This window comes from Polyergus mexicanus, unplaced genomic scaffold (assembly GCF_030449975.1).
Source record: "Polyergus mexicanus isolate NDT 795.1 unplaced genomic scaffold, iyPolMexi1.0 SCAF_7, whole genome shotgun sequence".
NCBI classification, from domain to species: domain Eukaryota; kingdom Metazoa; phylum Arthropoda; class Insecta; order Hymenoptera; family Formicidae; genus Polyergus; species Polyergus mexicanus.
The window spans coordinates 11,634,310-11,662,197 of record NW_027223327.1 but is presented as its reverse complement, the minus strand read 5'-3'; the positions used below and the strand labels follow the sequence as shown (position 1 = coordinate 11,662,197).

The window sequence follows — 27,888 nt, the reverse complement described above, 5'->3', positions numbered from 1 at the left end:
GAAAGAGAGAGAGGGAGAGAGAGAGACATTCTCTTGAATAACACTGGTCCCGTCGCGATCGCGAACAACAGTGGTGCGCGATTTTCGTTGGAAAGAGAGAGATAAAAGATTGCGGAATATCGATGGTTCGCACGTATTATCAGTCGCAGAGATCGATCGGCGTGGGGCCGCCCTTGCCGTCGTCTCGGAGAAATAGAAGACGAAGCAAATTGTAAAAAATTAACGAAGTAGAGGAATATTATATTGGCAGTGTTACAGTACACGATAAACGCGACAAACATAAGATCAAAACTAAAAGTATACGCTTGAGAGTTTTATCCTCCGAGAACGAGTGTCGACAATGACAATTCTTAGCTGATATAGAATTGAAAGAGTGATGTTAACTATGTTCGTTTGAGAGCTTTAATCTCTGAGAGATATCAATTGGTGTTGAACTGAGAATGAATCTCAATTATCAAATATTCATTAGACAATTTGATTAAAACAAAAAAAAAAAAAATCTTTCGATAGTAAAACTCTCAAGTGTAGCCTAAGAATGGGACACAGAAAACTATGAGCGCCGGTGGAACATTGTTTTTATAATTTAAAATCAACACTAATAGAGCGAATTCGGTTTAATGCGTTTAATGTGCACTGGTGCACATTGGTATATCCAATTGAATTCGTTATAAGAACGCACAAAGTTAAAAATATCGAATTCAAACAATATTCCTAATGACAATATATTTTTGCATTTCGATGCAAAAATTTATTCTAGATGAATGATATCTTTAAACTTTTGCATTCCGATCTCAATCCTTCCATTGCCAAAATTCCTGATTATTGACATATGAGGGTATAAAGATTTCCTGTAGATCTCAAAATTTATCAAAATATCAAACAATTATCGATAATGAAGTGATGCTTGTGTTGTCTGTGTGTGTGTGTGTGTGCACGCGCGTGCGCATTTGTGGCAACGAAAGGATTAAAAGCGCTTACTCATTCGTACAAATCATACAATAAAAAATATGTTCGCAATATAATATATACAATAAAATATAATTTAATAAAATATGTTTAATGTTTGGCGCTCATAAGAGAAGAGTTACGAATCTCTTAAATGAAACTACTCTTCCGCTATTCGAGTACAAAAGCTGGTCTTATTAAAAAGTAAATTCGGCAATAAATAATAATCAGATATACATAAATATTACCGTTGACGCAAGACCATTTTTTTTATTTTAGATGCGGCCATTATGGTTTTATTTCTAATTGTTATATAATAATTGATTATGTCGAGTGCTATCTAATCTTCTACGTGCGCAATAACGATTTATTCACATCTATAGAGCTTTCTTTGGTACGAAAAATATATTTAAGATAGAATGCGCATTATCGCTTAAAAGGGAGGGATAATTCTAATTTATAATATATATACGTCTCTTTGACCACAACACGCCTTTACATAAATTAATATTTTAAACAATATAAAGACCAGGAAATTATATGAGTATTAAATGTCAAAACAAAATGCATCACATTATGCCAATCTGAGTAATAACAGATCACATCACTTAATATTCACCCGCTCAATGCACTAATATAGATATAAATACGTACATCACACCCATCAAAAAAGAAGCTTAACTATCATAACACAGATTAACGTATTTATAAGGGAACTGTCTAATATGTATATATTTATAAGTCTGCTGGACAAAAACTCCCATTTCTCATGTTACCACGAAAGTTTCGAAAAGAAAAAGATGCCGGCTTCTGAATAGAATTTCACGGATAAAGAATAAGAAGCTGGAATTTTCTCTAAGTATTGTACGATGATTACTATCATTATGTTCTCGCTAATAATATATACAAAATTTATGAAGTCTGCGATAAATTATTTTTTTCGTGTTTGTGAGAGGAAACAAATTTAATATAAAAAAAATGGAAGTACGCGATATTCATTCATATAATTACTCATTCTTATATATAATTATGGATAAATATACGGAATAATAAAAATAACGTAACATAAGCAGTAGTCTGTAAATTATTAAAAAATGTAAAAACGTGCAATTATTTCAAACGCATTAATTAAATGCTCAGAAAGACAGTCATGCAATCAACGTGCGATGTAATCAACATCCATTACTTGTCTCATAAATTAAAACCGAATCCTCGGAAGAAATAATTATACTGTAACGGCTATAAATTTTGTTTTCGTTAGATTAAAACTTCGAGTATAATCGACAAAATGTTTAAAATTTCTAATTAAATTAATTTAACTTTTAATATTTTAATCCTGCAAATTTGCAATCAAAGTTTAATAGCATTAATGATAAACAGAAGTAACGAAATAAATAGAAATATTCATTCTTCTCGTTCGATCAATTCTAGCTAACTAAAGCTTGCCTCGATAAATAATTTGGGATTATATAAAAAAAAACAAAAATGATTTGGCACAATATTCTAATGTGAAATGCACACAGGATCAAATATGTCGTTTGTACCTTCTATAAATCTGCATCAGTTGCAATTATCTCTGTTTCCCTTGATCGATTTAGAATATGAATTTTATACACATTCGTTACAAAGGGTTACATTAATAATGAATTCTTTGACGTATGAATTCGGTTTTTCCGTTCACCTCAGTATCTCGTACATGACGTATATGTTTGAATCTTTATTATTAACAATGTGCATCTTCGTTTGCGGAATCAACAAAAATATAGCCTATTTACAGCTTATGTCGAAGCGTTGTACTTCTTCGAATTCAATCATTTTAGTAATATTAATGAATTAATATCTTTTATGGCATTTATAAACTTTTATCCACTGCATTGCGGAAATTGTGAGACAATAAAGAAACAAAAATTTATGACGAATATGCTATATTTAATTCTTCCAAACTTAAGCAGATTTCTATTGTTAAATCTGTTAATTTATAAAAAGATAATTATTTTTAAAAATTTCCTAGATTTAGAAGGATTAAATCTGCACACGCGTTTTCTTTTGATTATGAATGAATAAATTCGTAAAAAAGAAGCAGCGGATAAAAGTTTTTCAAATATGCACGAGGCCAGTTTTATTCACAAGAGCAAATATATCATTCAAGAAAAATGTAGATCGTCTAATCATCTATATACAACACTGTACATCGTTAATTGAGATTCAGAAAACTCGTACGTCAGCCGATTAATGCGGACGTTCCCTCTTGGCGCGCGAAGATACTTCATTATTAATGACAACGCGCACCTCAATTCTAAACAAAACATGTTACTTACCATGATTAGCGGACGTAGACCGAAACAGTCCATTTACTCCTCTATCAAAGGCGTTTCCTTCTATTCGATAAGGAAAGACGCGCGTACATCTATATTTAATATTAAACGTTCAGCCAACTCTTCAGCTAAGATAGCTAAATCGTTTGATACACCAATCAGTTGCACGTGGAAAATCGACGAATAAAATCTTCGCATATTTTTTCGCCTCGATCTCAGCGCGATCATTGTTCGCATTTTTTCACTCTGTCAGAGTTCAAAGATAAAAGTTCTGCCGTATTAAGCGCGAGCAAGATCACAGAAACAACTCTAAGGCTCATTGTAGTCACGTCCCATCGCAATGTCTCTGCTATAGTTTTATCATTAAATACAAGTAGAATCCGGATGTTGACTGGCGGACTTCCTCGTCTTCTTCGGCTCCTTCGTCGTTAGTTCTTGAGATGGTCTACGTTGGGTGCCTAACGTCACCAAAGCAGACGCGACGGCTAAACCGGCGCTCTGTCCAGCTGGCGTATAAGGCTCGCCACCAGTTGGCATTCTGACTAGCAGAGACAGGACCGCCGCTCTGTTGCCACAACAAGGCTCCAATGCAATCGGGCTAGGAGGAACATCCTGTAATAGAAAAATAAATCTCATAAAGCAAAATGTTCTATTTTGTTATGCATGTGAAATATCTAAAAACAAAAAAAAGGATCACGTTTACCTTTATATTTTTACGACAATTGTTAAAGTCAGTATCACCGTGTTCCAAATCTGTGCCATCAATGTCACGTCTTTCAATCTCTACTACAACTGAACTGAAAGCTCTGCTGGCCATTTGTTCCATTTCTAGGAAGAGCCGTTGTCTTCGTCGATACATATCGTATTTCTGTTTGATCTTCCACAGAATGGCAGCCACTAATAGCAGAGCGAGAAAGCACCTGTGTGGTGGCATGTAATCTCTAGTTTACAAGTAAGTACTGCCTGAGGTTCAATAAGACGGAAAGAATATAGAAAATTTAGAAAAAAAAAAGCGTTACGCCAATAGATGTATCATCTCTCAAGATCACTCTTCGCATTGTGTTTAAAAAGATTTAACATAACTTTAATGCATTTTATTTCAAACTGAAAACCACTTCAAAGTCCAACTTATGATACTCACGTGCAGAATGTAATGAAAAACTGTTGCAGATTCAATTTGGAGTACTGAGAGAATGAGATCTGAATCCACACTGGCGGTTGAAAGTCATAAACATACACGTAGAATGTGGTGAAAGTATTATTATCTTCGCTGCCAAAATTGTAATCTGCCTTACTGAAACGATGCTTATACATGGTCGTCGTGCAATTCGCGCCGAGCAGCAATGGCCTTTCCGGACTGTTTACTTTTTTGATGGTAATATTCATCTTAGCAAGTACGGAACACGTGATGGAGAATTCGGCATCAATATCGGCTTTCGGTGGTGAGTTTTTGAAATTAATGGCCCGATAGTGACGATCCTCCTTCTTGCTTAAGTTAAATGTAAACTGATAATCAATAGCCAAGTCATCTGAAACAAATATATGTACAATCAGATACATGAGTTATATGTATATTGTATATATGTATGTATAAAAATTAATGGAATATAGAATAAAAAGCATATTTTATCAATTGACTCACAAAAACAAGATCCTTTATTCGTAGGATCTCCGTTATAAAGACCGGACACATCACAACGTTCGCAGTGATCGCCAATAATGCCTTTGGTCGTGCAAAAACATTTGCCCGTTTCGCTTGTGCATTGCGTGCCTTGATTGTTGCAGGAGCAAGCTGTAATAAACACGCGCAAGTGTCACATTCAATTGGTTCTCTCTTTCTCTCTCTCACTTGGTCGTGACGATTACAAGAAATATCGTGGCATGTGAAAAAGAATTACATACGTTGACACGTTGCTCCGTTGAGTGGACTCCCGTAGTAACCGGAGATACATCTATCACAATGTGGCCCATGAGTCAAATTTCCACACGGTTGAATGCAGATGCTGCTGTTTGGAAGACACTTACTATGCCCGTTGCACTGACAGGCTACGAAAATTTAAAAAAAAAAAAGGTATGAATGATACAATCCTTGATTGTAAGTATACAAAAAACGATCAGTAAATAAACTCGCTTACTCGGACATTTCGTAAAGTACCAGTGTTCGAACGGACACGTTTCTAAGCTCTTGTTGCTGGGACCGCGAGCTCCGCCGGGCAAACATATGCCTTTCCCGGTGCCCGATCCGTCGTCGCACCAACCGCATCCAGGATCCGAACGACATGTAGCGCACGACGAATAAAAGCTGCACCAGTCCCTGCCAGTCTCTGTAGGACGACACCTAGCCTCTATCGTAGTCCATTCGCGACATTGTCCGTAGGGAAAATTGGCTGGATATGCATTCTTATCCACGCACCTCCCCTCATTTTGACACCAGATGCAATCGCCTTCCGTGCAGTTGCGACACGTTGTATACTCTATGCACGGATTATAGCGGCACATGTCCATCGTCAAGCTTTGCGGTGTGACTGGTGGTATGGCGAGACTGCCATTTGCAAACATCTATTTTTAAAAATTAATAAGATTAACCAATATATCCATTTTGTTAATTTTTTGCAGGTTAAGATTGTGTGTACGTGTGTTGTATGAACAGATTAGATCAATATATTGAAAATTTCATTTTTATTAAAATAGTTTTTAAATTATATACAGGATGTCCGACGTCAAAATCGCATCACCGGTCGTGTGCAAGTAAAGCAAATAAAATCGAGAAGAAAAGTCCTTTACCATTTTTTTTTTATAACACTTAATAAAAGAGTTATTATTGAGTAAAGTTTGGCTAATCAGCGCCGATCTTTAGCTGGACGCACGTCGATGAGCCGCGCGCCTGATAGTGTGCGCCGCTGCACACTTCACAGTGCGCGGCTCACCGACGTGCGTCCGGCTAAAGATCGGCGCTGATTAGCTAGACTTTACTCAATAATAACTTTTTTATTAAGTGTTATAGAAAAAATGGTAAAGGACTTTTCTTCTCGATTTCATCTGCTTTACCTCCACACAACCGGTGATGCGATTGATGCCAGACACTCTGTATATTCGCTATTTCTAAAATGTTTGGAAAAATATTTGTATTTGAATATTTTATTTATTCTTCTGCATTGTCTGTACAATCAGCAAAATCTTAAAATATAACACACATACCACCTGAATCCTCGAATCTCGTTGCGGCTTACAACGGTCAGGCCCATTGGACCAAGACCAATAACAACGTGGATTGGTTTCGCAAGCGTGGCATGTATGGAGCATCAAGCATTCGATGCCACTCGGATCGCACTGTTCTAGATCTGTAATGGGTCTTGAACTCGGCGAATTAGGATGATCCCGACATTTCTCGTGTAAGCAACCCTTGCCGCACCAAACGCAATTATACGAGTTTTGCACGCAAGACGCGCAATCGAATAAGAGTTTACAGAGCTCCTCGTGCGACGTCATGCCGCGCGGTGGCGCATCATCCAAACATTTCATGTAAGTATCGTCGTCTTGATATTTCTTAAGCATATATCTCACAATGTGCAGGCATCGACCGTCTTGTTTGTGCCACACGCATTTCACGCCTATCCTGGCGTTCAGGCATTGATTCTGATTCGTTAGATGTTCGCAATTACCCGGGGTATATCTACGCAATAAGTAAATCTCAGCATATATATATAGGCATATAGTATATATAAAATCTTTTTTCCCTTACAAACAAGACGCATTACCTCAACATGTCAGAGAGCATTTCACCATCGAAACCGCCATAGATGTATATTGACTTCTCAAAAACCGTCGCACTATGACCGTATCGCGGAAGATCGCTCATATCTTTAGGCATAGTATATTGATGCCAAGTATCGCACACGACGTCATAGCCGAGTGTGTCGGCTGAATAGCATCGCGCGCCATGCGACTGCTGTGTATCGTTGTGCATATTACCACCGAAAACCAGCATCAGTCCGCCATAAACAAAAGTGGCCGTGTGAAAGAAACGTGCCGACGGTGCCGCTGTGAGCAGACGCCATTCGTAACTATTGGGATGATATGAATACATTCGGTTGGTCAACACCTGCGTGCTGTGCGACTCTGACACATAACCACCGTACACATATATGAGATTCGTGAGAGAATCATAGGCGGAACTGTGACCGTAACCGCCCTTCACCGGGAAACCGATGGTTTTGACAATCTGCCATTCGCGCGTACCCAAATAATATTCCTGGACGGTGTTTAAGTAACCATATTGTGGTGAAAAACCGAATATCACAATCATCTTCTCTTTCTTGTTGTGACTTTGCACCAAAGTCGCAGTGTGCCCAGCTACCTGTAAAAACGTTAAAATATATATATGTATATATATAAACGATATTATACTAAGTTATAAAATATCATACTATGAGAGTCAGCTAAAAGTTAAAGAATAAGAGTCAGCATCGACTGATATTATCACTATAAAAAATTAAAAAATTAAATTAAACTTTCAGCAATTAACAATTCAAAATTCGATCGTAAAATATAAACACTACTTATCATTTTACATAAATACAAAGAATATTTCTTGCTTAAATATAAGATTATATCTTAAATAGACGCACGCACCTTTAGCGGCCCACACATCGTTTTATTGTGACAACTATCGTACACAGTGACGTTCTCCCAGACTTTGGCGGATATGTCAAACGCCCAAATCTCGTTGGTCATGGTGGAGTTTTGTAAGGCACCGCCATACATGAATATCTTGTCACCGAAGAGCACACACGAATGCGCGTAACGCGGCAAAGGCGCGCGACCCTCAACATGAGGAGTTTCCCAGACGTTGCCGTTATAATCATATACGTATATCATCTTGGCACGGTGGAAACTCTCACCGCCAACCACGTACAGAGAATCTTTCCAGACGATAGAACAGTGACTGGCCGACCCATCTGGTGGCAAATCTTTATACGTGACAGTCTCCCAAAATCCACGATCCCCCTTTTGGCTGCAGTCTGCGCCTAAATCCCAGAAATCACGCGTATATATAAATGAAGATTTATTTTATTTTATTTTATTTCAAGTTCTTAAACAGAGATAGTTTGTGAGAAATTATATAGTAAATTTTTCCAAATTTATTATAAATCGTCATATATTCTACTTTTTTCAAAAGTATATTAAATGAGTAAATGCCACACATTCATCACATTTATTATACTATAATTATAACAGTTATAAATATGGATATGTAGTAATACATTTAACTCGAATATCGAGAATAAAAATGTTAAATAAATCTTATTTTTAGATGATCGTGCTATATATGATCGTGTGAATTATAATTATAACTTTATTATATAATTTTAGATAGATTGGCACTTTATCGTCAACTATACAATTAAGTCACATGATCAAGATATGTTCTTTTCTCATTATTTCCTTACCTTTGTAGCCGTTAAAGCAGCGGCAATGATGACTCTCGCGATCACACTCGCCCTGCCCATGAAGGTACGAACAATTGTTCGGGCATACCTGTACATCACAGGCTTCACCGGTCCACGTGGCATCGCAGGTACATGTGCCTTCGATGCACACTCCATGGCCGGAACAGTCAATGTGGGAAAATCTGAAAACCATAATGTATGTACACGGGATATCATTGAATCAATCTTAGCTTCGAAGTGTCATCGTTGATAATCTTTGACGACATCGGAAAGCAAATGTACATGCTCTCGTGCGCTATTTATCCGATCAAACGGTAAGTGTTTACCTGTATTGATATTTCTCTATTGCAAAACGATTTGTGTTGGCGACAATCATACGTTCTGATTAGATTCAATATTTGGAGATAACTAGTTAGAAATGCAAACAGTTGTGTAAAACGTGTATATTGTAATACGAGGAATCTATTAGAATAATGAAACTGGAGTTAAATATTTTTTAACGATACCCGTTAAAAGATTTTATAAGTTAAAAATAGCGAGAGAGAGAGAGAGAGATTTCGAAGTAAAAAGAAATCATACTAGTTTCTCACATGTCATAAAATATCAAAATGTCGAAGCACCGACTTGACAAAGTGCTAATTGTAATCTCGAAAAATGTCTTTCCTCCTCTCAATAGACACCATAAACTTTTTGTCAGGTATCTGTCGACTGATCATCTTCTAATCACAGATAACGTTTATCAAACGTGACATAGACACGGTTACGCGTATTTCCGGCTCTCAGAGGAAGCTCGATAAAGTTTCTAAGCCGGGGGCGACCCAATTACGAGTTATCGGTAGTTGCCATCCCGTGTAATCTCGACAGTCAATCTTTCCCTCTCTCTGTTACGCATCTCTTCAGGATTTGACACTACCTTTATCAAACACCGCATATTTCGCAAAGCTGCATCTTTTTTTTTTAGGCAGCTACAACTATCGTCCAGCGCGTCTTTTTGTGCCAAGAATCATGCACACATAATTCCTTCATATATCTAGCTCTGATGATATATCGGATTAAAACCTCGTACGCGAATAATGTGAGTCACCCGGCACTTGTGCCAAATTATGCCTTTACTCGCTAAGAATCACTCGTATAATAATCATTTGCGTTTCAAGGTCGACCGATACCGATTATGTTTTATCAATTTGCACCGTAAATATTCAGGAAAACTTCATAAAATGCTCCCTCCACTTTTTTTCCATCTCGCGAAAACTATTTTTCACGAACAAAGCAATCAATCGCGCGTAACGTAACTGTATACCTCCATCCAGACTAAAACCTTCATCCGGAATAAAATATTCATCCAGAATAAAATATTGTTTGAAACCATTGATTTAATTTAATAGAAACCATTTGTGAAATGTGTTCCATTTTTTAAATATTGTATATTTCCAATGAGACAAATGTAGATAAAAAAATATATTTTATTTCCATCGAGAGAAACAAGCAGTATCGAAAAGATGAAAAAGAAGTAACGCGGACTTAATCGTTAAATAGACTGCAACCGGCGACGCTCAGACTCACCTGCTCGGACAAGCGTTGATTTTATATGTAATATTGAAGCCGCTCATGTTATACGCGACGTCGGAATAAAAGTGCAGTAACACACTGCCGGATCGCGCTATTACTTCCGGCACGCGGCGTATATGATAGCCGTCCTTGTGCATCAGACCGGAGAAGACGGCCAGCAGCGGCGCCTCGACGCTGTCACCGTCATAGATGTACAGATGATCCCAGCCGCATTCCGTCGCGAATTGCTCCACGTGCATACGTATCTTGGTGTTCGGGCTGCTCTCGATCAACCAGGAACACTTCACGTCCGCTGTGTAATTGCCGAAACCGTCGTGGATGATGCCGCTCTTTTCTGTTAGTCTGCCAAAAGAATGAAACAGATAAATTATTAAATTATTATGCGGGATTATTTTGCCGAAGATTTTGCGACATGGTAATATTTTAATTACATAGCGTAGTAATAATAATACGATAAAAATTAGGATCTCGTCAATATCTGAAAGTAACGAATAGAGAGAGAGAGACAGAAAGAGAGAGAGAGAGAGAGAGAGAGAGAGAGAGACAGAAAGAGAGAGAGAGAGAGAGAGAGAGAGAGAGAGAGAGAGAGAGAGAGAGAGAGAGAGAGAGAGAGAGAGAGAGAGAGAGAGAGAGAGATAATTTGTTCACTTGAAAAAATATTAATAATAGATTGAAGGAGAAATATCTACATGAAATTATATTATATTTACGTTATAGGTAAATATAATTTATATTTAACGATGTAAAGATACGTTTTGACATTAATTGTTAAAAATAGCCTTCATTGTAAACAAGTAAAGGTAAAAGAATGTGGGCAGTAAAAAAAGGCAAACATATATCTTGTGAAATACATAGAGTACAAAGTTCAGTATAGAAGCATGCGGTTAAGAGATCTTTTCTCGATTTTCCACGCGTGTTTTTATGACTTCATCCCATTCTCGTTGACGAATAATTGTCATGTAAATAAAAATCTCACGAATTCAATCAATGTCATCTTTACATGCACGAATAATCGAACATAATACCAATAATACACAGGCAACCATTTACATATAATACAATATTAAATTGTATTGTATTATATAGAGATGTATATCGGGCGGATGCGCGACCCGAAAGAACGAGATCAACGGGCATATCATTGTCAACGATAGAGTAATCTAGCACGCTACAAATTTCATTAATCGCTTCCCATTTTATTCCAACGACCGCTGGCAAGTCTATAATAAGGGAGATGCGCGAAGAGCAGACCAAAAGCCAGCAGAATGAAAAACAATGTCCTTGACAGATGCAGACGAGACGAGAGAAAGTGCGGTGCATCTGAACGTTGCGCAGCACCTCCTGCATTTTTGAGCTCGAATACGAAGGTATGGAAACGAGCATAGCACGATTAAATGAGCGTGCATAAAAAAAGTATTAAAAATTTTAATCTAAGATTTAAATGTAAAAAGAAAAGAAAAAAAATGAATCTTAAATATATATAAAAAAAAAATCCTTGAGACTTGTCAATATTTAGTTTTCTATTCTCTTTTAAGTAATTTAAAAAGTATCAATTTATATCCGTCTTACGATAGTGCTCAGTTTTTACAACAATTGGGAGAGATTATTTTCTATTTCGTTACGTGAGCTTCTTTTTCATAAAAAAAAGCCATGGATATAAAAGTCAATATTAATTTTCATTTTCCGACTTTAATAGTCTATTGACGCCGGAATATGGAAAGGAGATATAAGTGCGTAAACGAGATTTTATATATAATAAACTCGTGAAAATGTTAATGCTATACTGAAATAACAAAATTTTTGATGTTCATTCAATCGCGGTTTTATGTATTTTATCAGAAATAATAAATAAAGTAATACTGAATGTTGTTTATCGAAGACTAAAGAGAAATATTGATAAAAATAAATTAAAAAAAAACACGATACACTGACCAATAATATATATAGAAAAATATATAATATAATATAATAAATGTAATATAATAATATCTAATATATGCAATATAATTTAATTGAATTAAAAAAATAAAATTTAATAGACCGAGAACATGTTAACTACGTGGAATAACAAGGCGCGTAAAACACCTGCGCTTTAAGTATGTAACACGTTTACAACCACAGACACGTAACAAGAGAGGATGTGTGATGACAACGGAAGAATAATAATATGTTGTGTAAAAAGAATGCAACTTTCGTGAAGACGCATCCGGGTATCGATGAATCGACAATGAATACCACGTCGCACATATGCCACGCGTATTTACATGTACTCGTATATATTGTACATAGTATATTACATAATATGCGCGCGTGATAACGCACATTACACAGTTCTCACAATTAATCGCGATCTTATGATTACTGAATCCCGCAAACAATTTCGCGTTATATAAATATACAGGATACTTGAGAAGTAATCAGTTCCTCTTGCGAATAGATGAATCGAGAATCGAGAACAATGGCAATATTATTGAGGCAGCGATAATCCTCAAACACAAGTGACAATTAAAAATACAGATGGCTTTAAAAAATAGTTTCGATGAGATAGCACAACGTATAGAGTACCCTTATCCGTCAATAACCATTTTCGTAACAAATGAGTTCGTCTTCTTCGTCTAAAACTTTATCGTGAAACAAGAATGCTATCCGTTTGTATCGGTGAGGAAGATATATCTGTTTCATAATAATAATTATGAAAAACGTATTATATAGACATAAAAAACAAATTACAAAATTTTTACATTTTAAAAAATGCTCGTGTCATTACTATTATATCTTTTTTTCAACACATAAAAAAATAAAAAAGGATTGTTAAAATAGATTATTCTATCATTAACTTGTCTCAAAATTATTGTATAAAAAATTAAGGAGGAACTAGAACATTGCGCAAACACATATTTTTAGCCTTTCAAAATATAAAATTAATAATTAATTTATAAGCTAAAGTAAAGATTTGCTCTGTAGAATCTTAATTTAATCTTAAACTCGTAAATATTATCTTATATCGAACTAACTTTTTCATTCTTTACTTTACTTTGAGTCATAAATTAATTATTAATTTTATATTTTGAAAGGCTAAAAGTGCTTTGCGCAATGTTCATGAATCTTGATATATATATTAGATTTATTAATTTTTGACGTAGCTGATTCGTCCAGTTTCTCCTTAAGTTCTCGATTAAAATAAATCGAACATCAATTTTACATTTCAGAGAAAGAATCCTATATTTATATATCCTTCTTTTACGTTCTTCTTTCTCTCTTTGTTATAATATAATGTAATCAATTTCAACAGAAAATAACAAAATCACTTTACCAGTACGCTGTAAAAAACTTCGGACAAAAACAAAGACGACATAAATAAGATCGTAGATTACGCCTTCCTCGATAATGCGCAATCCTACACGTTGTCGCAATTGCCGACGTTACAACACGGTTGTTGCAGTCTGAGCATCTGAAGAAAATCAGAAATATTAACATCATATCGTGTAAGACTGAACACGCGATTGTAAATTTAAAGCTCAGGATAAAAGAACGTAATCACGAAACTCTTATAAAAATAACAGCTGATTAATCACTGGGAAGAGGGTCAAAAATCTTTAAAACCTGCAAAGCTCTTTATCTTCCACAATGTAAAATAATTGGACATAATTATTCCAGTATTTTAAAAAATTATAAAGAGCAGTATTCGTTATAAAAAATTGTTCATGATAGAAATAGATAAAAGAGGTGTAGCAATATCTTGAGGACTTTAAAAATATTGCGCATAAAAAATATTGGATTACAAAAACTATTGCAATATAAATATAAATAAATAATGATGAATATATAAATACACTACGGATATGAATGAAAAAATTAAAATGATGAGAAAGATCTTGTTGCATAAGAACAAGATAATCTTCTTCTGATTTTAATCCTTTTACGATGTGCTATTATATGATACAGATGTATGATCTACATAACGGATCCCCCGTTTAAAATTATCTACGATAAAAATTACAAGTAGATCAACGTAAAATGTTAAAATATTTTAGATCCCTGTCGAGTGTTAACGCGTGGTTATTTCGGTGCGATACACGGCCAGACAAAATTCTTCATCTTATTAAGAGCACCTCGTAAATATCACGGTTAGAATTAACAAGCTTCATTCGTGAACGCAGAATCTTTGTCGTTTCTTTGTGATGATCAACAAGTCGGATGAGTCACAATCGACATCGAGTTCGATGACCGACAAGTTTATTCCTCATTCGAAGTCAAACAATATAAGCGTAAAATTCATGCAAGTTCGAAGACATATAGTCAATGACGAATCTAAATAAATTCGCTCGTTATCGCAGAAATTTCTACTCATATAAGAATGTCAAGCAACTCCTTCAAATACGAGGAAAATTGACCTTAAAATTGATTTAAAAATCGTTCTCCTTTCAACTTAAATTTCAAACGATGTGATGAAATAAGTTGCAGATAAGAATTTTTCTCTGTTACCAACGATATCGATTAATCTTATGGAAAACGTGACTTTTTGTCGTAATATTACGAATTAAAGAGAACAAAAACGGCAAGTTAGTATAGAAAGTATGTAGTGGTAAAAAATTATTATGTGACATCAATGATATGACCAACAAATTGCCCGATATCGTTATGATTCCGAGCAATTTAGTAGAGATGAGAAAGTTTAAAAGCGCATTGTGCAACTTGGTGGAACGAAAAGATGAATATATTAATCATTTATCATTTTATTTCTTTTATATTTTAAAAAAAATTCTCATTATTAGATTATTACAAGATCTGGATGATCGGATTCGAATTCAGATAAACGCGATACTGCATTCGATACATTTATAATTTCACGAGAAGATTAAAATAAAGCAGTTAAATCTGGAACGGAGTCTCGAATAAATGTGTTGCCACGTGAGTCTTATTTTAAGTAATCTCTATGTAAAAGAAAATCTCCCGAATCTCTACTTACATAATGTACTTAAGGCAGGTGTAATCAAATAAGACCAAAAATAAGAATCGAGATAAATAAAGGGATTGGAAGACGAAACAGAGTTTGTCATCAAGAAAAGAAAAAAAAAGGTACATAGTGCGGAAATGCGGCTGTAACTTGAAGTTTCTTCGTGATTTATATATATATATCAAAAAATATAATTTGATTCCGATTCGAGATTTCGGAGTCAACGAGGGAACGGACTTTACGGCAATGTCACAGCTATTAAATCGCATCCATTTGCACTTAATGCGCCTTAATAACTAAGAAGTTATCGAAGATGTTTAAATAGAAGAAATTATCGGAGAAAAACGTATTTCTTAGTAGCGTATAAATAAAATGTATTTTAAAATATAAAAAATAAAGTAAACGAAACTAATAAAAATGCATAAATTGTGCATACTGGATTCGTATCTGTTATACGAACAGAGCATCGTAAATGATTAAATTTTATTTGCTCATATGGCATTTCATAAGTATGAGAAATATGATAATTGCTTCTCAAGCTTTTTTTATAACGTTTCACAATTAAAAAGCCGAGATTTTTAAAAATAGAAAAAGAAAGTAAAATTTTGAAAGTAAAGCTTTGCTCTTTTCTCAACTTTATGACGTTTTACTTGAAACGAAACGAGCCTTCACTTGCTCGTTTGAAGAGAATAAAGAGAAAAGCAACAAGAATGAAACAAAAAGTACAGGTAAAAAGAGTAAATTTAATGAGGTGTTCTCTGACAAAATTGTAATAAGAATTCTTTGACATGCCAACATTAAATTTAATAAACGTGCTTTAATGTTATAAAATGCTTATTTTGAAAAACGACTCCATCAAACTACAATTGTTTGTTCATTTTTCGATTTCAAAAGTTGATTAAAAATTTTCCACGTTTGTTTTACACTGACTCCGTCCTAAATAAAATTTTATTAAATACACATACACACACATTTCTATATATATTATTTCTATTATATATATATATATATATATATATATATATATATATATATATATATATATATATATTCTACGTATCTTAAACTCTACAACAAAATAATAAAATAATCTTTACAAACTCAAAAAAATAATTGATAATAGTAGGTTGAATAATATTTAAAATTTTATACCACGTTTTCTAATTATTCCAACAATACGCGAATTAAATAAGATGTTAAGAATTAAATAAGAATTTTACAAGAGTATAGCAGTTTTCTAATCTTTTCCAAGAAATGATTCAATAATGGATTTCACGCTTCGATAGTAGAAAGTTGATGCAACATCTAAAAATAAATTCATATATATTTATTTATCCAAATCTTATTTTATACATTTATTCAAAACAAGAACATTATTTTTTAGATTCTATATAAAACTTCAATCCTATGTACATGTACACACATATGTACATATTTACATTAATTTTTATTCATCTCGTTAACACATAATTAATCATTGACAGGATTTTTATTCTTCACGTGGGTCACACTCAATATTCGAGTTTTTATCAAAGGCTTAATTAACAAGTTACTCGTCATTTCTATCTCCCTTTTAATGGATCTTAAGCGAATCATTTTAGAACGCAAATTAAAAAGCTGCCCCACAGCACGGAAGTTACTTGCTAAATTTTCATGGAAAGATACCATCGACTTAAAACTTTTTTGAGGACGGATATTCTCTTTTTCTCTCTCTTCCCCCATTTTCCCGATTCTCATTTTTATTTTCTGCAATAAGTTTTGCAAAAGTTTCGTCACAAATATGCCGAAGACGGCATAACATCGCTTGCCAGACGCCAAGATGTGGAGTTCATAAGAATCGCGAATTCTACCGGTTCTCAATCCGGTTTTTATTAGCACCGACCGGCATGTGCGTAATTAAAACTAATATGTCGGGGTAGGATAAAGTTTTTCAAGAACTGTGTAGAAGATTTATTTTTCCAAAAACTGGCAAGCGCGCCGAAGAAGAAGGCAATTTTTCATTTATAAAATCAGAATGTTTATCTCAAAAATTCAAAACCCGTGCGATAACAATCCGTAAGATTTTCCGCGATTTTTATTCGCAAACAAATAAAACTCTTATTGACATAATCTAATTTTTCTTTACGTATAGCATCGAAAATTGAACTGATATTTCGATTTTAATCCTCGGTTCATATCGCTACGAACTGGTTCATACGTATCAGCCACGAGCGAAATGTACATTGGATAAAATGAAGAACCCACGCAAAGGTTCCTTCTCTCGAGAAGCAATAAAAGTTGCTCGGCGTCAGTCGGAATGTGCGTTCATTTAATTGTCGCATATATTGCGAGGCCAATATTGAAGAATTCGACTCCCGGCAATTTCAACAACATGCAATGTGGACGCCATGATAACATTGCTGGAAAATAAATTCGAAACGATAATTAGCTGCAGAGGGATCCTTGCGTTGTATAATATAACCAGTCGGTTTCTATAGCAAATATATACACCATCAAAATAAGATTCCAAAAATGTCATCTTTCTCTCTCTTTTCTTCTCTTTTTTCATTAGAAAATTTATATATCTTAATGCGTCACGTTTTTATAACGCAAATGTAAAAAATTATATCTTATATATGTTTTAAATTAAATTATACTTTTTTTCTATTATAAATTAATTATATTTATAATATTATACGATATTCATTATAAATTACCTTCGTATTTTGTTGTCAACGTTGCAATATTCAAACAGAACGACGGTTCGAAAAACGACGCTCTTTGAAGGATCACTCATTCAAACAATAAAAAAAAAAAGCAATGATCTTTTATTTAAACTGAAAACACAGTTTAACGGCAAGTCGGTTCGTTGTACGAGCAAGTGTATCAAATCTATCAATAGATATGTATTGACATACACTTTGAATGCATCGATAAACGCATTGAAATGCAGGTACATAACTTTTCCGTACGGGCCGGCTCAATGAAAAAGGAAACAAAAAATATGAATGACAACATGTGCTCGCGGAGATAATTTAATTTAACGCGCCGCAGGCACGAGAATAACGAATCTACATTTCTCGATCGATGGAAAGAGTATCATCGTTATGTTTCATTCTATTTTTTATGTCAATTCCTCTGAAAAGAAAAATGATTCTGTTTCAGTGCAGAAGTGTCAGGCAAAAAATTGACAGAAATCGAAAGATAAATGTTGAATGCATAATGTTAGAAATTTGTTGGAAATGCTTTCTTTTTTTATTATGTAGTTAGAGTTTTATCAAAAGTAAATTAGAACACAGACAATTTTATTTTTATCCATAAATCTTTAATTATAATGAATAAAAACAAAAGCTCTTATAAATATAAACTTGAAATACGGGACGAGATAAAGATTTTTTGTGTTATCGGTAAATTTCGTTTAACAATAAGAGTTTTCGAGATGTGACATCCCTTCGTTACATCGATTTCTGTTGTCAAGAGAAAATCCCGAGATTTTCGTGCTATCTGCAGAACTCGTTTCGAGACTCGATCAATTTCGTTATGGACGAGAAGGAATCAGATACAACGGATCAGCGAAAAGACTTCGTCCGGATCAGGAGAGGAGGCTTTATGGCCGAGGTGACATTTGAAACGCTTTCCAATTTCACCGGAGTCTGTCCACCCCGTGAGACACGTAACAGTTTTGCGGACACGGCTATGGTCGACGAAACTCGAATCGCAAACACGATTAACCCCCAGACTACTCACGTCGCCGTCGGGGTTGGTTTCGCGCGTATCTTTATGTTAGGAATGAGAAGAAATGTGTGGATGAACGAAGAGACCTCGGTACTGAAAGTGCAGTAAAGAATACGACCGACATTAATTGTAAGGCACTTCAAGGTACAAGTCTATCCAGATACTACGTATATCTCATGGTATAGAATTTAATGACACGGCACATATGCACTAATATACGATAAACGAGTAGCCTTGCTTACGAACCGTGTCAGCAGAAAAATTGCACACAAAAATAAAGTGATAATAAATAATACACATAGATAACAAAATATAACAAATTCGATGGGTCGATTGAAATGCGTATCATACGCGACTATACACGACTACAATATATCATCTATAAATTGTAAAGTAGTTATCTTATCAAGCTTTATGTCGATCTACACTTCAGTTATTTAAGTTTCCCATTTTCCGAATAGATGCCTTATCTATTCAAAACATTTTTCAGGTACATTATGCAAATCTGTACAGGATATCAAATAATTAAAAATAAAATCGCTAAAGTTATATATATATATATATATATATATATATATAACAATATTTGTTCTTAAAATAACGTAGATAAATCTAAAGCCTTTTTTTATATATTATTAGATAGCTGTTAGGTATTATATTAGACAATATTATAGAATATTACATCATTTTTCTCAAATATTAACTTATCGAGACAAAGATTAGTAGTTAATCCAACATTGGTAACAATAATTTTTCATTTATAAATAATTGCCGATTATAAAGTTTTAATAAATAAGATTTTTAGCAAATAAAACCTTAGTCTTTAATTAATTTCAAAGGGATCTTAACAGATCGGTAATCTGAATTATAATAATAAGAAGTCAATATAAAAAATTGGAAATAATTTACTGGAAATAATTTAATCTTTATATTATTTTCTATCAATTTTTTTTTATTTATTATTACAAATTAAATTATTAAGGATTTATACTTGCACTGAATTTAATAAAATCCGATTTAAAAATTACTTTTGCGGCGGAGCAATGTTTGCATATTAATGCCAATATCGATATATGCTTTAGTATGCAGACAAGAACGATGGATATCATAGTGTTTATTATTAAAGAATAATATTAAGCTGCGTGACCTGTCAGATTGAATCGTATCGTACATACACAACAAAACATGCAGAGCGTAACATATCAATTTCTCTTATTGATTTTAGAAGAAGATGCTTTAAACGAAATATATATATATATATATATTATAGCATTGATCTTCTTTCATTAAAAATTTGAAAAAAAAAAAAGAAAAAAAAAGATTTTATTTAAAATCAAACTCTTATCGTGATTTTTTCTTCTTCTTCGAAACAACGGAATTTATGACAAGAAAATTATAGAAAAATAGCTTGGTAATTGTGCACATAATTTTAAGCAACTTTAAGCATTTCTTTTTTAATCAATTTAGTATTTTTTTGAGATAATAATCACACTTGGAACACGTCTCGCTCTATATACGTGCATCGCTACTATATTTGTACGTAAGCCATCGCATATGCTCTGACCTCTGACAAGAGTAAAGTCCCATAGAGAAGATAGCACATGAGTAGGTAGAGTTATGCATAATGTAACACGTGATACGAAACAAAACGCCTTCTCCACGATAACAAAATCGATGCACGGAGGATACGGTTAGAAATTGAGAGAGCAAGCTGCAAAGGCGACAAAGCTACAAAATTGTATTGAGCATTTAAAATTATGAACCACGTGTAAGATACTTGTCAATATATCAACGAATGAATATTATTTAAAATAACAAAAAGAATAATCTCATCACAGTAGTAACGTCGATGAATAAAAAGATATTTTTACAAATATAAATATATATACAATACATATAATATTCTTCTTCATATGTAATACAAAAAGAAGAGAGAGAAATATGAAAAGTATTATATATTTGCTGCATATACAAGAAATATGTGTGTGTGTGTGTGTGTGTGTACATGTAATAATCTTATTGTACATAGTTAGAATGGAAAGTTCGTTACACTGACATAGTATGTTTATTACTAACAATTTTTTCACGGTAATAAATATGTAATAAGAAATATGTATGTTCTTATATATGACGAGAAAGTAAAAGGCTCATAGATAACATAAACACCGTAAAATACATTTTTACAAGCTTCTTACATGATTCAATCGGCGATATTCACATGTCCAGAAAAAATGAGAAATTATTTCTTAAATTTATATAAATATGCTATTTAAGATTGTGTATATATGTTATGTGTCTCGTCAAAACTATAAAGTGTGTGGTGCGTTTCTTGAATTTTCTCACACATTCCAATATTATACGTATAATCCGGAAGAAATAATCAGGACAAAGTGCCGAAGTCGATAAAATCCAAGTGGAAGAATTTATATATGGTAAGAACTAGCTTTGAATGGCAGAAAATCTGAAAGCAGCTTTGATATTCCACGTACGTCAGTAAGATTCTGTATCTCGCATACGGTTGAAAACGTAGAGTGGTTCGCGAGATACACAAAAATCTCGAAAGCTAGCGCCAGATTATGCACGTATTCGCGAATGCATGAATAATATAATGTAAAGAAATCTGATCGATCGAATTTAACGAATCTTCCATCCCACACTATTCATAAATTATAAGCCTACTGTGAATACGCACATAATCTGGTGCCAACTGAAGGGGTACAAGATTCAATATCGATGATTAAAACGAGTTAATATGATTCGGGCCATCGTTGATTCGCATGCACGCACGGCTCTAATTAAATTCACAGCTTAATACGGTATTACTAATGAATAATTTAACGATATTATCGTGTCAGTACCGACCGCGAAATAGCTGTTCACGTCGGAAATCAAGTGAGATAATATAGCTTTATAGGATTATGCGATACTTTACACGGGAGATTAATTGCAAATAATAGAGATAAGTTTGTTCCTTTTATTATATATTTGTCGCCAATAGATAATTCCATTCGTGTGAATATATAGTTAGTAAATATTGATTTTTTTACATAATAACGTTGAATTATGAACGAAATTGCGTTCACATAACATATTTAAGTTTGGTAAAAACTAGAAATTTTCGAAAGACAAGATATATCTCGATGGCTTTTTTAAATTATCAAATAAAGGACAGAGAGAGAATTATTTTTAAATATACAGGGTGGCCCCGAACGTTCCAGCCAAACTTTGAGATCTTATAGGAAATTTAATTCTAAACAAAAAATTTCCTATAAACAAGAATCGAAAAATGCTTTCTTAAGAAGTTATCGCTCAAAAACCTCTGAAATCGTCATTATTTTACACATTTTTCCAAATATCATGGAAAATGTGCGTCTTTTAACAAAAAGTACCGAAACAAAAGTTGTAGAAAATTAAATTATCTTTCAAATGAGATCAAAATGATCGTTGTACGTTCCATAGATTTTGATATAACCAGTTTCAAACGTACAAAAAGTGCTTTTGTTACTTATTGTTAGATCGATTAAAGTTGAATCAGGAGGAAATCCGACTAGATCAGGTCATTACTCGATGCCGAAGGTGTATTGGAGCTAAGAGGGGGAGACATTTTGAGAACAGTTAGGTTTTTCATGTCTTTATTCATTTTCTATTATTACGTGCTATTTTAGTTTAAAAAAATTTATTTTATTTTCATAAAAGAAAAAGATTTTTATTTTTTATTTTTATCGTTTTTTCAAGAAATTTATTAAGTTTCATTTTCTTTTCACCTTTCCCTCTTCCTTTGCATCAGAGGTTTTTGACCGATAACTTCTTAAGGAAGCATTTTTCGACTCGTGTTTATAGAAAATTTTTTTGTTCAGAATTAAATTTCCTATAAGATCTCAAAGTCTGGCTGGAACGTTCGGAGTCACCCTATATATATTACTTCCAAGATAATAATGCGCAATATTAATAGCTTAATAAAGAGCTTTTGAAATCGTTGGCGCAATGATACCAAATGTGAACGACGTTCACTATATTTAAAGAAGGATTCAAATTGAACGTAATCACCCTATATAATTTATAATCTGTGCAACGGGAAAAAGCGAACGAGACACACACATAGAGGAGAAAAAAATCACCGAGTAATTATTATCGCGTAGCTATTATCGACCAATTAACTCGCGAATGAATACACACTATAAGCGCTGCATTGAAATAAAGAATCAGTTTCCTTTTGCATCAACGATTATAAAAAGTATCTTTATAAATCACTATCTGTCTCCACTGTCAATCTATCAGAATATAAAATCAAAATCAATTCTGACTCTTTCATTCCAGATCAATCATGATTCTTTATTCTTATATTTATTGATCAATTCAAAATTGTTTCAAAATTAATAATTGTTAATTATATAATACGTTATAAGCTAATCAAATTGCAAGATAATTGCATTCGCTATTTTCATTCGAAGCAAAGCAGCTTTTCCAATGCGGCGCGAATTAACGAAATAATGCCAGACGCTTGGAGAGGCCGCGCTTTTTAGGAAACAATTTCATCGACACCTCGTCGTATGACAGAAGGGCGCATAGAGATGCGCCATGGCACTTGACCAACGGGAAACAAATAGGAATGGAGGGACATAATTAGTACGGCTATAGAGAGATCAAGCTTGGCCTAACCAACTAACGAGCTTTTGCATTCATGCGCCTTCTGTCGACGATGATGCAGTTTACATTGCCGGTGCAGACTAGCGCATTACGCGAACACAATGAAAGGCATGTTCCGAAAACTTCACATCTCTCTCTCTCTCTTTCTCTCTATCTCGTCGCACGCTTTTGTCACGTGTATCGCTACGCAAAAACATAAAGAATCGCACGTAGCGCGCGAATACATATAAAAGAAATGTGTAAATTTATGATATGTCGCCTGCAGTCGTTTCAAAGCTGCGAATATTGATTACAGAGATTATTTAGAATATTTGAACGTTTTTGAATTAAATTGTCTTTAATGCGAATTTTATTTGAAATTAATTTAAGATCACAATATTGTTATAAATTTATAACTTTTACATTTTTTAATTCGCAAAAGATATTTCAAAAATCATAGCGTTTTGAGATATTTCAATATACAATTCTTATTCGTTTTTAAAACGCGCTAAATGACCTATTAGGCGGTTTATTTAGGCTAAAGTCAATTGCATAGCGATTTAACTCGTATTTTTGGCTAGTCTCTGTTTTTGTGTACAAAAATTATATATATTGTGTATATATATATAACAATAGAGAGGGCGAGAAAGAGAGAAATTGCACCGTAATAGCGTTATGTAAAGTGCAAAGTGAAGCAGAAAAGAAGAGATGATGATGCCCGCGATCTATTCGCGATCTATTCACGTTCGCAATGTCTATCAATCATTGTCACCGACACTGCAACGCTCCGAATCGGAATTAACTTTTTAGAGAAAGGCAAAAAAGAGTTCACGCCAAAGTTCGATCTCTTGCTCGAATGCGAGTGACCATTCGATTTTCCTCGACGGAAACTTTTTTCCAGAAATATCGTGAAATTTCGGAATCGATATTCATCTAAACTATAAAAAGGACAGAAGGGAGAGATTCGTCCTTTTATTCTTTGAAGAAAAAAACTTTCTTGCAATTTCCGGAACATGCGGCGAAACGCGATATTAAAATCAAAATCGAAATATTCTGTCGATATTTGTAACAATCTATGAGAAAAAAATATTTCGTGGTATTGCAAATTCTCTCTCTCTCTCTCTCTCTCAACAAAATATAAAACTCAAAGTTATGAATAAACAAAATTTCAATATTTAATTCATATCATATTTATAATCCGGAAAAAGGAATTGAAAAATTTTTATATTTTATTTAATATTATATTTAATATATATTTAAAAATAAATGTTATTAAAGAGTTTTATTATTAACAGTATTCAGAAATCTGAATATTGCGAAAGATATGAAAATCCTAGAGGATCTTTGAATATTGATCGAATATTCGTAGCGAATGTCTTCAAATATTCGTTAAATATTTAAAAAGGAGCAGAAACAGCCAGCAGGAATGTCATATCTACAGCGGAATAGTATAGTATCTATACATTTTCAATATCCATTAAATATCTAAAGAAAATATCCAAGAATATCTATCGAATATTTCACTCCGTAGACTCTTATCGCTCGTTCCAGCTTTCTCACGGCGAAAGCACGACGATTGATCGGGTGATGTGTGCGTATATGCACCTTTGACATTTTCTCAGAAACTCTGAACGTGAACATCCGGTTAGGAACGGAAATTGAGGTGCGTAGTGAGAGAGTACGAGCTACCCAACGCAGGGCGAAAATATATGTATTTCGAATTCTTGGGAAGGAAAAAAAAACTTGCCAAACTTGAAACGCACAATGATGATGAAAACTCTTTGTCTATTCTATGTATTTAAAAAGTCATGATCAATTTCAAAACGAGATTCCGATTTAAAAAGTTATTGCTTTTTCGCAAGAGCATCTACATTTGTCTCGACACTAAAATGTATTATTAATTTAAGAGAAAAAAGTAAAGACTGTATATAAATATTTTTCGCATATTATGCAAAAAACAATTATCCTTATTTATTGAAGATTTTTTTTTTATATATTATAGATATATGTATGCGACGAGTTTTGAAACTTGCATTTCAGATTGATAATATAAATTTTTCAAATAACAACGTATCTTAAAACAAGATAGAGCAATGTTTTATATGGTACAAAGGGACAGAATATTTTTGCTCCATCCCTACATTGAGCAAGTTCACGTAATCATGGGACAGAGAGCACTTTGCTCGTCATTTTTAACGGCGATGATCCACCGATCCGATCAGACAAATCTAATCTCTGATCCTTCCCAGAGGCTGTCAGACTCTCGTCTTACGGCGATCGGTGTCACGGCAAGATACAGAGGAGCTTGCTTTGTTCAGGATTGGCAAAATTTCACATTTTTTTGATAAAATTCATGCCAGTGGTATAAACCGGTTTTTTTTTCCCGAAAAACTTGCCACAAAACTTGTCTTTTCTATCAAAAATGTTAAAATAAAATAAGAAATTCTTTTATATCTTTGTTTTCGTCAATTGATAGAATGTTTTCTATTTTAAGCTTTGTCGAAAATATAAAATCCGTAATAGATTAAATATCGATGTAACAAATATAACATTTGCTTCTTTTGTTAAAAGATGTTGAATGGTAAAGACAAACCGCAGATCTATATTGGCAAAGATTTTTAATTTTAGTTACTATTACGTTTTTCTTATTAAAATAAAAATTAATAGAAAATTTAGTAACATTTATATTATCCTTCAAAGATTTTATTTTAAAAATTTCACATATATCGATTTGAATTAAAAAAGACTATCGTTATATCGATTTTACTATTTTTTTAAACTATAGTAATTAATATGATTTATTAATTAAAGCAAAAATACCTTTTTGTATAAAGTTATATAAATACATTTTAATGTTACATATTACGATTGTTTTACATGTTATAATTTTTGCCAATTTATTCCATTGGATAAAGTCCGGGACAATAAAAATCATAATTTTTTTCCACTTACTGAACTTTTCCGATCAACTATGTACATATTATATCTCGAGGCAACAAAATACATATATGTTAATCTGTTTGCCCTGTACTTTTTCTTTTCATTATTTCTTTGTCCTTCGAATAAAATGCGATAATAACAATTAATCGCTTGTTTCGACTTGCTTAGATAAGGGAAAGTAGAACAAAGAAGCTAATATAATGTGCAGCCACACAAGGAGAATGCCTCCTTCGAAGAGACGCACCAAAAGTACGCATGCACGCGCGCACCCAGACGTTTTATTTACGTCGCGCGCCCGAGGGGGGTGGATGAATCTCTCTCTTTCTCTCCCTCTCTCTCTCTCTCCGTCACCCGGAACACGCGATCGAAGCGATGAGAACGACCTAAAAAGTGGCCAGATACCGTTGCACTTGACACGGACTACGCGCGCTTATGTACGTAAGAGATACGATGCGCTACATACGCACTGTACATGGATATCTCACCGCGTACCCGCGTGTCGTCCTCTGGACGAACGAGGTCGCCCCTTACATCGTTCGCGCTCCAAAGATCGGCAAGACTCGCGACGAATGATAGACGCGGATATATGAATACGTGGAGAAAAAGGGACGGAGAAAATCTCACGACGATAAGATCTCGTGACAGATGCTGAGCTGTCACGGGAAAGTGACAGAGCGATAGCTTACCTGACCTTCCCGCCGCAAAACTGACAGTGCGCGCCCTGCCAGCCCTCGCGGCACACGCAGCTGCCATTGACGCAGTCACCGTTGACGCAGCTGTCGAGATCGCAGACTGTTTCCACCGTCGGTGACGAGGAGGAGGAAGAAGCGGCGTCGCTTACGCGCATCACCCAGCAGCAGACGAGCACCGCCCATGGTAGGAACGTCGCCCACGGCACCGCGACCGCCGCAGCGGTGTCGCTGCCATGGCCGCGTCCTCGTCGCCACCGTCGATCGCGCACCCCGGCGATCTCGTCGTCGTCGTCATCGTCGCTGCCGTTGCCCCCGCCACCGCTGCCACGACGAGATCGCCGCCACTGATCTTTCCGACGATACTTGGACTTATATAGGAACAAAAACATGTGCGCGATCTCTGCCATTTTGATAGGCTTCCATGTCAGGGACAATGGCCGCAACGGACGCACCGACGAGGGACGCGCATACGGGACGAGACAACGACGGATAAAATCAGACAGCCTCACCAACACCCGTAATCTTCAACGCGACAATTCGAGTCCACCTCGATCTATCTCGCCCGACGTACTCGCGCGACTCACTGCTACTGTCCGCGCGCTGGCGAGTGGCGAGTGGCGAGTGGCGAGCGGCGAGTTCGGGAAGAGAGTGCGCAGACGTCACCGCCATGCCACGGTGCA

The 27,888-nt window shown here is 34.5% G+C and overlaps 1 protein-coding gene across 4 annotated transcripts; it reads right to left on the bottom strand.

Moving 5' to 3' along the window:
* Positions 1-51: 51 nt before the first annotated feature.
* Dsd (attractin-like protein dsd) lies at positions 52-27,826 on the bottom strand. Of its 4 annotated transcripts, none has more exons than XM_070298422.1 (12): positions 27,203-27,826; positions 10,274-10,621; positions 8,711-8,892; positions 7,893-8,287; positions 7,019-7,617; positions 6,459-6,933; positions 5,396-5,819; positions 5,163-5,306; positions 4,903-5,052; positions 4,402-4,789; positions 3,964-4,201; positions 52-3,872 (listed from the first exon to the last, which is right to left on the bottom strand). In XM_070298422.1, exons 1-12 carry the CDS (start codon positions 27,613-27,615, stop codon positions 3,624-3,626), a joined length of 4,005 nt encoding a protein of 1,334 aa, XP_070154523.1. In that variant the 5' UTR covers positions 27,616-27,826; the 3' UTR covers positions 52-3,623. The 4 variants fall into 4 exon arrangements, with proteins under 4 accessions (XP_070154523.1, XP_070154525.1, XP_070154526.1 ...); XM_070298424.1 differs by having other exon boundaries at positions 3,964-4,180; XM_070298425.1 differs by lacking the exon at positions 4,903-5,052.
* Positions 27,827-27,888: the final 62 nt, after the last annotated feature.

What these genes read in the sequence shown, in the direction of transcription:
- Dsd (XM_070298422.1), bottom strand. Translation starts at nt 27,615, where the DNA reads ATGGCAGAGATCGCGCACATGTTTTTGTTCCTATATAAGTCCAAGTAT. An exon ending in TTTTTCATTACATTCTGCAC is followed by an intron (nt 4,202 to 4,401) that starts GTGAGTATCATA and finishes CTTGTAAACTAG; the next exon opens with AGATTACATGCCACCACACA. An exon ending in ATTGTCGTAAAAATATAAAG is followed by an intron (nt 3,873 to 3,963) that starts GTAAACGTGATC and finishes TTTCTATTACAG; the next exon opens with GATGTTCCTCCTAGCCCGAT.